The sequence below is a fragment of the Cottoperca gobio genome, chromosome 13 (genome assembly GCF_900634415.1).
Source record: "Cottoperca gobio chromosome 13, fCotGob3.1, whole genome shotgun sequence".
In the NCBI taxonomy this organism is placed as follows: domain Eukaryota; kingdom Metazoa; phylum Chordata; class Actinopteri; order Perciformes; family Bovichtidae; genus Cottoperca; species Cottoperca gobio.
In genome coordinates this window covers 18,215,920-18,228,897 of record NC_041367.1, presented here as the reverse complement: position 1 = coordinate 18,228,897, position 12,978 = coordinate 18,215,920, and the positions used below count along the sequence as shown (strand labels likewise).

The 12,978-nt window shown below is 38.4% G+C and overlaps 1 protein-coding gene across 2 annotated transcripts in view; it reads left to right on the top strand.

The window, feature by feature from the left end:
- cntn5 (contactin 5) overlaps positions 1-12,978 on the top strand; it is a 111,342-nt gene that overhangs the window by 93,060 nt on the left and 5,304 nt on the right. For both annotated transcript variants that reach the window (XM_029447059.1, XM_029447058.1), the window contains exons 15-18: positions 1,068-1,188; positions 3,392-3,550; positions 6,678-6,827; positions 8,097-8,167. In XM_029447059.1, the coding sequence (XP_029302919.1) occupies positions 1,068-1,188; positions 3,392-3,550; positions 6,678-6,827; positions 8,097-8,167 (501 nt within the window). The remainder of the gene's footprint in view (positions 1-1,067; positions 1,189-3,391; positions 3,551-6,677; positions 6,828-8,096; positions 8,168-12,978) is intronic.

Below are 12,978 nucleotides of genomic sequence, written 5' to 3'. Positions count from 1 at the left end.
TGCATTATCACTTTTGTAGACATAAGATATAAGTGTATCTATCTTATCAAATCATGGCTTGTGAATCCATTCACAACCACTACTAACAATAGTCGGGCCGCTCCTGAATCGTCTTCGTTGTTTCTGTTTGTCTCTTTGACTTTAGTCGTATAGAATAGGTCAAGGGATGTAGGGTCAAGGATCCTCTGAGGAAGATGTCGTATAGATTCTCCCAGCTGGTCAAAAAACTTAATCTACCCAAACAAAAAAGGCATTTAACCTTTGTCTCCCTTGCATTGTTAACCTTGGCATTTCACTTTCCCCTTCTAACCCTTTTTTTTATTTTTCTGGACCCTTTCTGACATCCATGTTTTAGTCGGTCCCTGGTCACTCTGGTTATCCATATTAATTACACGGAGATTATGAGCGAGGAAACACAGAAACAATCATTATTATGCTAAATGTCACTTGTACACATTAATCATTATGAGGTAAACTGAACATAGTGGGCTTACCCTTTTAGATGTATCCCTTTTTAGATGCATCATTTTCAAACATACAAAGTACATTTCAAGTTTAGTTTTATATCTTTAGAGAGAAACATTTTACATTTCCCCTCTCCCTAATACAGTAAAACCATCGGGGACAAACCATAAAATGAAGTTGAAAACAAATTTACCAGAGAGTAGGGAGTCCTCTTTGTGTCACTATTCCTATAGTGGATGTTAAAATCACATCTGTCCTAGGGTGTCCTCTGCTACTACCCATGCTCTGGAGAGAAAGTATTTGCAGTGACAATCCTTTACACAACAGATTCTTGGCTGAAGCACGGTTTGTAATTTTAATCAGGTTTCGTGCTAAACAGCTGCCTGTAGACCTTGAATTATTCCAAGCCTTGCCTTAGGCGTTTCTCATTTCAAAAAATACGAGTACTTAAAGAATGTAGCAAGCAAGCAAGCACCTGAATTAAACAGGAAACTCTCAAGCCACATGAGCCTCTACAAGATGTAAAGGAATTGTCCGTGTCGAGCACATTTAGACTTGCTTAATACCTAACTTTATTTTATTATTTTCTTCCCGGATTGCAGCAGTCGTCGACAGTGGATCTAATGATTAGGAGCATTTTGTTGAAGCATGCTGGGAAGTATGGGTGTCGGGCCCAGACCAGCGCCGACACTGTATTTGCGGAGGCTGAACTCCTTGTTCGAGGTGAGCTTGTTATGTCACTGCACCTGTACTTTCTGTGTCACTTTCTGTACACTCTTTAGTGGAGTCAGTGTCTCACTGCCCCCTTAAACTGAACCACTACCCCGGAACAGAATTCACATGTTATTCTCATACTGAATTATTCTTGGCAAGTATCATCCAGTGGAAATGGACACGATGACAATCATCTCTTTTTTTTCTAACGATGCTCTGAATCTAGGAAAGTGGCTCCAATTTGTGCGGCAGGTTTTGGAAAGTTTTCTAATGACATGAGACGTTAGAGATTTGCTCCTGGTGGAGACAATGGCACAATGACTATTATTAATATTGCCCCTCCCTTTTGACCTTTTGATCTTGACAAATGTTTTATAGTCACTGTGAGACTGGTTGGACAGACGGTCTGTCTGCATGAACAAGTTTAATATGCGCTGTAAAACAGATTGGCTGAAATGGCTAGTGATCAGATTCTGTGGCTGTTTCTTTTGTTGCCTGGTAATGTGATGTAACGATTATTGTCCATGCAGCTCCTGGTGTCAAGCTATGCCTTCTCATATCCTTTCTTTTGAGATGACATGACAGGACATTTTGTAAGGACCAGTTCTATTCTGTTTTAGGCGATACTGTGACACTATATCTATACATGCACAGTACATCTATAATGTGTCTTCTTTCAGACTAGTAGAAAGAATAAATCCAAAATCGCGTTAATGTTTTTATTTTACTTCACTCAGTCTATTTGCGTCTGTAGATTTCTCCTAAATTCACCAAAAGTTAGCATTATATCTATTTTTTATATTTAAAAATAACATTAAAAAAAGGAATGTATGGAATTTTACATTACACAATTTCTTATGGCCTGCTTTCTCAATATGAGCTTTTAGTTCATCCTCTGAGACAGACGTATCCACTTCTGTAGCTCGAATCACAGTATCAGTGTATTATTGTGAATATAATATTATAATAATATTGTGAAACTTGATATTTTCAAGGCTGTTTTATGCAGCGATACAAAGAGATATGCAAAGGTCCCTCTGTAAAAACCTTGTAAAAAATAATGCAGAAATATATGCAGATTAGCGCTCATTAAATAGGAGAATGCCTCATTTGCATATTTAAACATAAAATACATACATAAAATTGTTGTCTTAATGTAAGTTATCAACTGGATAAGTTTCATATTGATATCATTAGTTAAGAAATGTACCCTATGCATGTGTAGTGTCTCTCCTAATGATTGAATATATTAGAATATATTTGAGAATATATTATTACATATATTGCATATTCATATTATAGAATTAATGATTTCAAATAAACGGTGTTTGTTGGCAGCAGAACGCACTTCACTTTACATTGTTTTTCTTTCTTTTACTTTAATTATTTTTTCAAATCATTTAATATATCTTTATTGAAATAATAATAAAACCTCTGTCATATATTTTATCTCTATTATATCATTTGATGTATTTAATGATTGTCATTTAACATCTAGCAGTAATGCAGGGGAGGGTATATGCCATGGTATTGGACACACTAAAAAGATGGTGCTGTTCCTACAGTGACACAAAATTAATCTTAATGAAATGCAAATGCACCTTTCAGTGCAACCTTCTAATGGGCACTTTTTAGGGACACAGTACATTGCTTTTCATTGAGCTCACCAGCTGCCAGCTTTTCATTTACAGCTGTTTCCCCTTGAGTCCTTAGTTGTTTGCTGCATTTGCAGATTACATTTACTTCTGAAGAGGTAAACATATGTTCAGCTGTATTAAAACACAGGAAGGTCCAACACACAGTCATGCTCAGCAGAATTGGTAAACTGCCCCCAAAACCCCCCCAAAAAAGAGCGATTCAATATCCCTGAATCGGCATGACTTCCTTGGCAACAGATCTGTTGCAGCCTGAATCCTGGTTCAGTTTAGTATGTTTATGTGTGCTGTGTGTTTGTGCAAAGACTACAGCAGAGAATTAATGTTGTCACCATATGCACACAGCTGCACGTCCTTCTTAATGCTTGCATGGTTGCATCCATTAGTTTATCTAATTCGCAACAATGCATGATGAATACATCCAATATGGACGAGCTTAGAATAGATTCAAACAGCATCAGCGATCATTTACTTCTTCCCTTGTGTCTTGACAATCCTGAAGCATGTGTAGTTAGCTGTTCAAACCTGTAAATTAACCTGTCTCCTCTTTCCACCAGGTCCTCCTGGACCCCCTGGAGTGGTGATAGTGGAGGAGATCACTGATACCTCGGCCACCCTGTCCTGGACTAGTGGCCTGGACAACCACAGCCCAATCAGCACCTATAATTTACAGGCCCGCAGCCCATTTTCATTAGGCTGGCAAACTGTCAAAACAGGTAATCAATAAGGAGCAAATTGCAGCCTCTACATCTGTGAGGTTAATGTGGCGCCATATGCAAAGGCCTTAATACTGCCCAAAGTCCTGTACAAGGATAGTGTATAAGCCCAACAATAGCAAGATTTTAAGAGACTTAATTAAAGATTCTTGTGGCAAGGTGAATTTATATCTTTAAGGTTATAAAATGTAATATTCAGAGCAAACAACTATTTTGCTGTGGAGATATAGTGGCGTAATGTCGTCCTGAGCCGAGAATGAAGTCACACTCCCTCTATGTTTACGGCCACATGTGCATGTTAGTGCGTGCGAGTCCTGTGTGGCTAATGGCTGCTGTCATTGTCGCAAAAAATGTTACGGCCCCCTCCGGTTCTCTCCTAGGTTAACACTGATAGCTCTCTCATAGTTGCTATAGTTTGCACTATTTTCGCTGCTAGCACCATTAGCTGTTAGCACTATTAGCTGTTAGCACCATTAGCTGTTAGCACCATTAGCTGTTAGCACCATTAGCTGTTAGCCAGCGGTTCAGTGTTTTTCGGCATCCAGTGTTATGGAATATGCGGCTGGAGCATTACCGATTGATATATGCAAATAAATTAATGTAATAATGAACTCTCCCACTTTTATTTAACTTAGAAATTCAAATTCACAATGTGTCAAAACTAGCTAAACTAGTTTCGTATTAATTAGCTTTATACAATTACACGATTTGACTATCAACACGGTCAAGCAAATTAATTGAATTAAATTAAGTAAGCCTGTTAGAGAATTCTCTACTTCCCCTGGAAGGTAGCATTGTGTGCATACAGTAGGCCTACATATGGTCCGACTGAGATGTGCCCCAAAAGTAAAATTCAAGTCGATTCGGTGCCAATAAAAAAACAGCAGGAGTTTCACAAACACTTCGGAGATCACAGAGGTATAGAGGAATACATTTACTTCAAGTGGCATACACAAAGCTTTGTGGAAATGAGGCAGAAACAAGGTTTTTTTTTTTTCTCAAACGCCTGTTTAACAAGTTGTTGTTCAGAAGAGCTCAGCAAAAAGTAATTTGAGCCGATATCAAAAGTCATTGATTCAAATTGTATTCAATGTCATATCAGCAGTTAGTGGGAAATCACCTTTTGGCCTTAAATGTTAAGACTTATCCATGTTCATTTAGTAAAGATGCATTTTTACTGCTTCAAAATTAATTTGCTTCCTTTTTTCTGTACCTTGACAGAAAAACCATCAATTACTATCACTTAGCGTTAAAGGATGAAGGCTTGCTAAGCATTGTGTGTAATCCATCTTAATATGCCGTGTGATAGCAAAGTTTAGGTGTGATAATGACTCATCCCCACAGATATATAAATCATACTTTGTATACACTCCTCTCACATCATGTCTGTTCAACCACATTTAATGCGATAAAGCACAATTAGGACTCTGTGATGTATTGTCAGTGTTGAACTTGTTAAGATTAGCATAAAGGGGGATTGGGTTTTAGCTCCCACTCCTTGCAAACAGAGTTATCAGCTATGTTTGAAGAGCAGCTTGCTTGACAGAGTGGTCTCATTGTGAGCTGCTTTGGATGATAAGAGTGTAAGCTCCTCAGCTTCACTGCATGCTGCCTTACTTAGCATACAGAGACCTCTGGTTCATTTGTGACACGGATATGCTTTCAGTCAATGTTTGTTTGTTGTAGCAGAATCAATATTGACAAAGCTTGATTATGGCAGCCCTGAAGAAACTAAATTAGTTGTGTTACCTGCTTGTAATTCTGTTCCAAATACATTCATAAATCTGAACTTTTTTTCAGTCTCAGAACGTAATTTATAATTACATAGCTATCTAAATCCTCTGTAGCTACTGTGGAAATTGGTTGGAATCAGCTTCCCCGTATGATGTAATGAGTTGTACTTCCTAATGTGTTCTAAAGCTGTGAGTAAGCTGATGTTTAGACATCAACACAACATCATATGCCAGGCTTCAAGTAAATTGTGTATCGTCACCACCTGGTGTAAAAATATGCCAAGTCACAGTGAATCTGGAGGGAAGCTGGAATACTGTGCAGTCCTTAAGAATTGACAATGTGTTTAGTATTTTGGCTCTGTACTCCAGATTACTGGATTTGAAATGAAACAATGGATATGAGGCTAAAGTGTCAACTCACAGCTTTTACACACAGGTGTAAACTGTGGAGGAATTACCCCCCAGTTTTAGGGAACAGAAAGCAATTGGACAAGTTGACACAGACAAAGGAGACATGTGATGCTCATTTAAATTTTTTGTATTTTGGTTGTCTACTAGAACATGTTTACATGCTTTGATGTTCAAAAAACACGTTATTCTTCTCATACTGACTCTCTGAATATACCTGTATTCACCTTTTGTCTGCAACGCTCCGTTTTAGTGCCGTAGACCCCCTCCAGAAAAAGCTCAATCTTCTCTGATTGCACCTTTGCAAAGGTAGCTCTCAAGTCGTGGGTGGATGGAGGATGGTATACTTTAATAAGACTACGACGGCAAGTCAAATTGCTTGTTGAATCCCATGTTTTCTGACAGAGGCATCCCCCAAAAGGACTGTCTGGACTCTGGGTTGTCTTATTTCACAGTTTGTAGGTTGGTAGGCACTCTAAATACCCACATGTATGTACAAGAGCGCTAAAAAGGTTTTTCATTATAGGTCCCCTTTAAATTAATCGTATGAAGTCATCACATTTAATCATATATAATCCTTTGCAGTGAACTGCCTGTAGGCTACAGCCCATAGAGACATCAGCAGATACTTGGTATCTTCTCTGGTGATGCTCTGCCAGACATCTTCACTTATTGCTTGTTTCACCTTGAAACACCTGCTCAGTTCGACGATTGAAGTGAGGCGACTGCCTTGTCCGTATAGCACAGAACTTTTGAATGTTCAGCCATAAAAAGAACTCCCTTATGGCTTCGTCTGTGTGTTAATCCTTATGTCCTGCTACAGACTTGGCATTTAAAGGTCTATGATTCCAACACTCTTCACTTAATATGGATCTGAATAGATCTCAAACACCCTTAAAACTGTAAGTTAGCACGAACAAAGGTACAGGAGCTGTTATGTGGTGATGGTCCTGAAATAAATACACAAGCAACACTCTTGTCTGCAGACCCAGACCCAGTGACAGGGGACATGGAATCAGCCATGGCTGTGGAGCTCAACCCCTGGGTGGAATATGAGTTCAGGGTGGTGGCCAGCAATGCGATTGGGACCGGAGATCCCAGCGCACCTTCGAGAGGAGTTAGGACTAAAGAAGCAGGTAATTCCTCTAAACCATCAATGCTAGGTATACACTCTATTATATTCACATTTCAACAGACAAAAGCAATCAACCAGAGCCCAGAAACATATATAATGAGCGCTGATGATTCACTGTAACTAGAGAGCTTCCAGTGGCGCCCCCACATGCCCCTTCATGGCCATGTTATATTCCCATTGCTAATATACTCAATTTTAATTGGGCAAAAGGGTTGCTGCTTACATGAATTTCAACAAGTGTAGAGTTTCTGCTAAAGCAGTCAGTCCTTTTAATGCCCTGAGGCAAAGACACAGCAGAATTCACCGTGTATGGGGAGCAGAAAAGAACTGCGGGCGTCTGGATCAAGCGTGCTGCTTCACTAACTGCTCGTTTCTCGTCTATAAAATGTAATAATTACAAAGGTCAGTGGTCATTGTGAAGTGGCTTATTTAGTCTGTCCTGTCTCGTCAGCATAATTAACAGATTTATTACTGTATCCGCATACGGTTGTGGTAATTTGTCCTTAAAGTTATAATCCATGACCCAACCAAAGAGTGCAAAATCCAAAACACAGCACCGAAACCTGCTATCACTTTCAATTTGATTGACAGATAATTGAATTCCGCTACAAACGATAGTTTTTTTTTTAATGTTTTCTGATGCTATTAAAGGTTTGTTTACTTCAGATATGTTTATAACCGCATCATTAAAACTATGTTTTATTTTCAGTTATGATTTGTTGTCTCACAAAATGCATTTTTTTCATCATTATGACTGAATTTAGCAATTAATTAAGTTTGGGCATTAAAGGACTATTCATTTTTTTAAAATTTAAAAATTCTGTGTTTTCATTTAGCAGTATAATTTAATTTGGTGCTTATTGAAAGGGTTCCAAAAGGAATGCACATAACATTAAATAAAGAGGAGAAAAGGTGTAGGCTAAAGCTCAAGCTTATTCTACATACCATTATTACATAGCATAGTTTAATAGGCAAACCATTCACTAGGTTAACAAAATGTTTCTTGCAAAATAATTATCATATCTGAGTGTTTACAATCGTTTACAGTATTTGATAAGCAAGCTACACATTATTTTTCTTTTAAGATTTGTTTTTGAGCTACATTCTTAATTCACTTAAGTTACCTTCTTTGACAAATATACATCTATTCTTTCTTTTTTTTTACATAGGCTATATAGTCCCCTCAATTCAATTCATCTTTTTTTTCTTTCAAAAACATGTTTGCCGTGTTGGACCAGTGATGCATTGTTAACCTTTCTGCTTCACACAGTCCCGTCAGTGGCACCAGCGAACGTTAGCGGAGGGAACGGCCGCAGGCATGAGCTGGTCATCTCGTGGGAGGTAAGGTCCTCTGCCAAACTCCTTCTGTAGCACAAGCGTAACAACACACGTGTAAAAGCACAAATGTCACAGTGGGTCCGGTGTTTCAGCTTAGCAAACTCAGTTTGTTGACTAAACAGGAGGTAATGGAAGCTTTGATTACATCTACTCACCCTCAAAAATAATCTTTGCAGTTTCCTGTTGTATCTAGAAATGTCCACAACATAACATTCAAACTGGGGAATCATTTTAAAACTCCTCAGCGAGGATATAATAATGATATATGCTGCATGAGAGAAGGCTTGTAGGTCCTTGAAATTCAAGATGCTTACTTTACAGAACATTCTCTCGGTGTCTAATGAAAGTGATGCAGAAACTGCCACAGGTCATGCATTAATTATAATGGAATTAAAATTCCAATTATAATTATTTGGAAGAGTTCAGCAAAGTTTCCAGTATAATTTAAAGACTTTGAATGTGTATCTGTACCATGTGTACCATCAGTGCCATTCCAGTCAACAGATAAGATCAACATTTGGAGAGATGAAGATGCTTGCTTTTAATAAACCTGTCTTGAATGTCAGTGCGTTTAATAATAATGTGTATAATACAGATAACACAATGTTATGACCCCCGACTAAAGATGTTTCTAGTTCTCAGAGGAGATGCTCAGGGATTAGTTGCTTCAAACTAATCCACAAGTATTGGGACAGATAAGAAATAGAAATGTAGAAAACATATGTTTTAGGGTTAGGGATAGAAATGTATTTATTAATAACATTTCATGGAAAGAGCATGTCCCCTCAGTCCTTCTCAAATAAATGCATTGTAGTTCACAGCCCCTGTTATCTGAAAGAAATAAACGTACCCACCCTTAAAGCAGGTTTACAGTAATCTGTAGTGTCACATAGATTATAATAACACGCATGCTGTAGTTAAGATAGTTTAAGTAGAACATTATAAACATAAATGCAGATTTTTCATTACGTGATTTATGAGTTTATTTTGATTTAATTACCCTGTTGATCCTGTAACTCAGTGTTTCTCATCCTTCCCCGGGTGTGAAAGCATAGCACTGCCTGTGGTATTGAAAAGCCCAGGCACAAAAGCACAACATGATGATTATCTTTATGATAAAATATGTGGGAGAAAAAAACTTTAGGGTATAAATATTCATCATTCAACTTGAGAAAGTATTACTCCCACATATTAAAATTGTGATAATAAATGTGTATGTTAAAGGAATTCATCAGCCCCGCTGCTAAGAACAATTCTGAACCCACAAGTTGAGAATCAGTGAAAACAAGGTTCCATTTAAACTTCCGTGCTGAAGAAGCTGTTTTTCCCCTTAGGAATGTAACTGTCACTAAGTAATCATCCTGCATGTGAATTTGACTTAATAATCATGTAGAGTTTGCTACTGCATTGTGCCATTCATTAAAAACCTTCACTTTTTGTTGCCTGGGAATACTTGTCAGACATTATTAGGGGTATAAAGCATGGTTGATGGACGACTCTAGTCCTTGTGGTTCTTAAGCTTGAAGGAATCAGTTTAATGATTTTAAGATATACAGATGACTGCATTAGTTTACAGTCAGTTGCCTTCACTTGAGGTGAGAGTAGCTGCAGTTTCGCTCAGTGTGTTCTGGGGACCTGCGTTTGCTTGCATTCCTATTCCCAGAACCATCAAAGTGGGATCTAATTAAAACACTGAGAAGTTTCAGACGCTCAGAAGTGAGAAAATGATGAGTTGAGCATAGCAGGCTGGCGTCATCTGCATACGGATTCTCTCTGTTACTTTTAAAATTGCTTGTCTATAGTTTTGAGCAATGCCTCTGCTCCTCATCAGTCAGGACCTGTAGCTTGTTCATTTTATGTATTTTATCTGCGGCAAAACCCGTGGCCCGAGGCATTATGTTTTAGGGTTGTCCGTTCGTCCGTAACATTCTCGAAAATGCAATATCACAGGAACACCTGGAGGAAATTCTTCAAATTTAGTACAAACATTCACTTTGACCTTTGATCAGTTTATCCTTGAGTCCAAGGTCACTGTGACCTCACAAACACGTTTTGGGCAATAACTCAAGAATGTATATGCTAATTATGACAATTTCACTCAAATGTACCACAAAATGTTGAAGTGATGAAATTTTGAACAAACATGGATGTAAACTGCAACATGACTGGCAGGCGAGGAATACAACAGTGAGATGGGGATTGTTTTGCCTGCTGTGTTCTTGGCATAAAGGCAATATTTACACTTTGCCACATGACAAATTGCAATCAGACACAAAAGCTAAGGCAAATTTCACTCGGTCACAAAGCCGCCATGTTTGCGCTGTAATATCATTAGCGCTATATCTTTTGTGAATCAGATCTTGAGACCGGGGAAGTTAGCAGTTGAAGCTTAACGTTCACCAGAAACATTATTGATTGCATTGATCATGGCCTTTTTATGATTTTAATGGTAACAAATTAATGATTTAATTATAATATCATTTGTTTGGCTGCCAAATTATTTGCATACATTTTCCAAATAGACATTGATCATATTCTGAACTCAGATTATTCTTATTGATATTGTTTAAGTTTTATCATATTATCTCAAATCAATTTCTTTCTCACCAACATTAAAAAAAAAAAAACCCCAAAGTAACAACAATAAACAAAAATATTCGTCTCAACAGATTCCATAAATAATGGTGCATAAACAGTACATTAGGTAAGAGTCAAGGCGCTTAAGTTCCAAAGGAAATGTTAAACTAGCGACTACAAGTCTTAATTGTAGCATTGAGCACAGCTCGGTGGTTAGGATACAAGCTTCAGTCTCATTAAAGTAGTTACTGTATGCTGTAACTGAATTTGGCTTCAGTCAGCATTCCCTTGTCTTAATGTGTTGCTGAATGATTGTTCTAAAGTTGGAAAGCAGACACTCAGCTAATAAAGAGAGCACACACACAGTTGTCTCATACAGTACCGTCACTACTGAAGCAGTCCTCTTCAGCAGACAAACCGGTCAGCAGCACAGCTGTAAAATCAAAGGTAAAACAACCCATGTGTAGATGCTCTGGACTCCCAAGAAGCCGTGACCCCCCTCTGATAGAAAAGGGCGAGAGAGATGCACATTATATCCAGAGGGATAACACAAAGGTGGAGGTTATAGTCTGCACAGCTACCTGATATCAGGAGAGAAGATCTTTTGAGCTGTGAGGGGGGGGGGGTCAGGTGAGTGGCCATTATTCGGGCAGAGTGACCTTTTTTTCCATTTGAGAGGAAAGACCCATCTGCTGCAGTATTCTACACGATTCTCTCTGACTTGCTTCCACTGAATTTTAATTCCACATTTGAGGGTTTGAGCATGTTGTGTCTGTAAGAGAGACTTTAGTCCACGAGCGCAGGATGTTTTTCCCACAAGATCAGAGGTTGAAGTTGTTATTGAAAAGAAGAAGCGCCTGTAAGAGATTAAGATTTAAATATATTGGTCCCAAGGGAAATAAAGGCACGGCCGCAGCACAGAATGCAACGCAAGCATTAGAATAACAAATAAAGTTTCTTCAAACGGACACAACAAAAACTAAATGTTTGTTAACTGACTTGAAATACTGGTTATTGACAGATGTATAGATTTTCTGTGGATGCATTTTGCAGACGTATTATTAACAGCACACGTTCATGGTGGTAGCGATGGCTCTCCTGATTTTCAGATTCAAAACGCTTGTGTTGATGCAGTTTTTCATTAGAAGCAGGGCAGGAGCTCCTGCTTTATTATTAACAGCAGAACTAGCCCAGGATCACAGCTCATTGCATTTTAGACAGGGTCCCACTTTATTCTGTTGGACATTTGGTAAACAATCCAGGGTGTTCAGTTTGAGGGCATAACATTGTCACCATTGCAGAATTTGCTGACAAAGCTAGAAGAAGGCCAGCTGGGCCATGTATTACACAGAGCAGAGACACCAAGTGATTAAGATGTTGTGAATTTCAAATGTAGTCCCACCAGACAGGCACGATGATGATTAACCTTGAATCTCTGAGTCACAATAAATCCACGGATGTTTTAGAATATCTGTTTGTAATTTCAATCTTGACGACGGCTGTACAAAACGTAATAACTCTCAACCTCAAGAGGACATTAGCGTGAACTGTTTCCAAGTGGACAGCTTGGCTCTCTGCCGGGTTCAGGCCACAGCATGTACAGAATTCCTTTGAGCGATGCAGAGAATTTGCAATTGAGATCAGTTGAAGGATATATTAACAGGGGAACAGTGAACAGATGTGGAAGCAACTGACAGTTATTCTTGTAGTTATTAAGTATGGGAGCCCAACTGCCACTGGGAAGATAACCTTCACACGAGGAGAAGTGCCCCTCAGTGGCACATTATGGGGGATAATGTCCATTCCAGATGGGATGGTGTTCAGAGGTAGCCCATTTCCTGTTTATAAATGAGAGTTGTATTATATAAAGAGTGTCATTAGAGTAGCTAGTAACACAATGATGACCTCATAAATAAACGCAGAACCCCATGTTGGAAGAACAATCAAGGGATACTTAAAGCTACACAACACCATGAGTTGCTCTTGGTTGGACATACAACTCTAATAAAAAAAAAGTCCTTTCAAGCCATGCATGAATTTGAGTAATGACAAAAAGTCATTCTTAGAGAAACCTTTCTTTAAGGGTTCTCTTGATGAGACCAGAGAAACTGCAAATGTGCAGCGTTTCAGACACAATCTTCTGTGATAATATGTTTCCTTAACAAATGCCTGTGTGTGTGTGAGCATAACTTGTTTTGCTCATTTGATTTTAGTTAGACATTTTTGCAAATCAAATC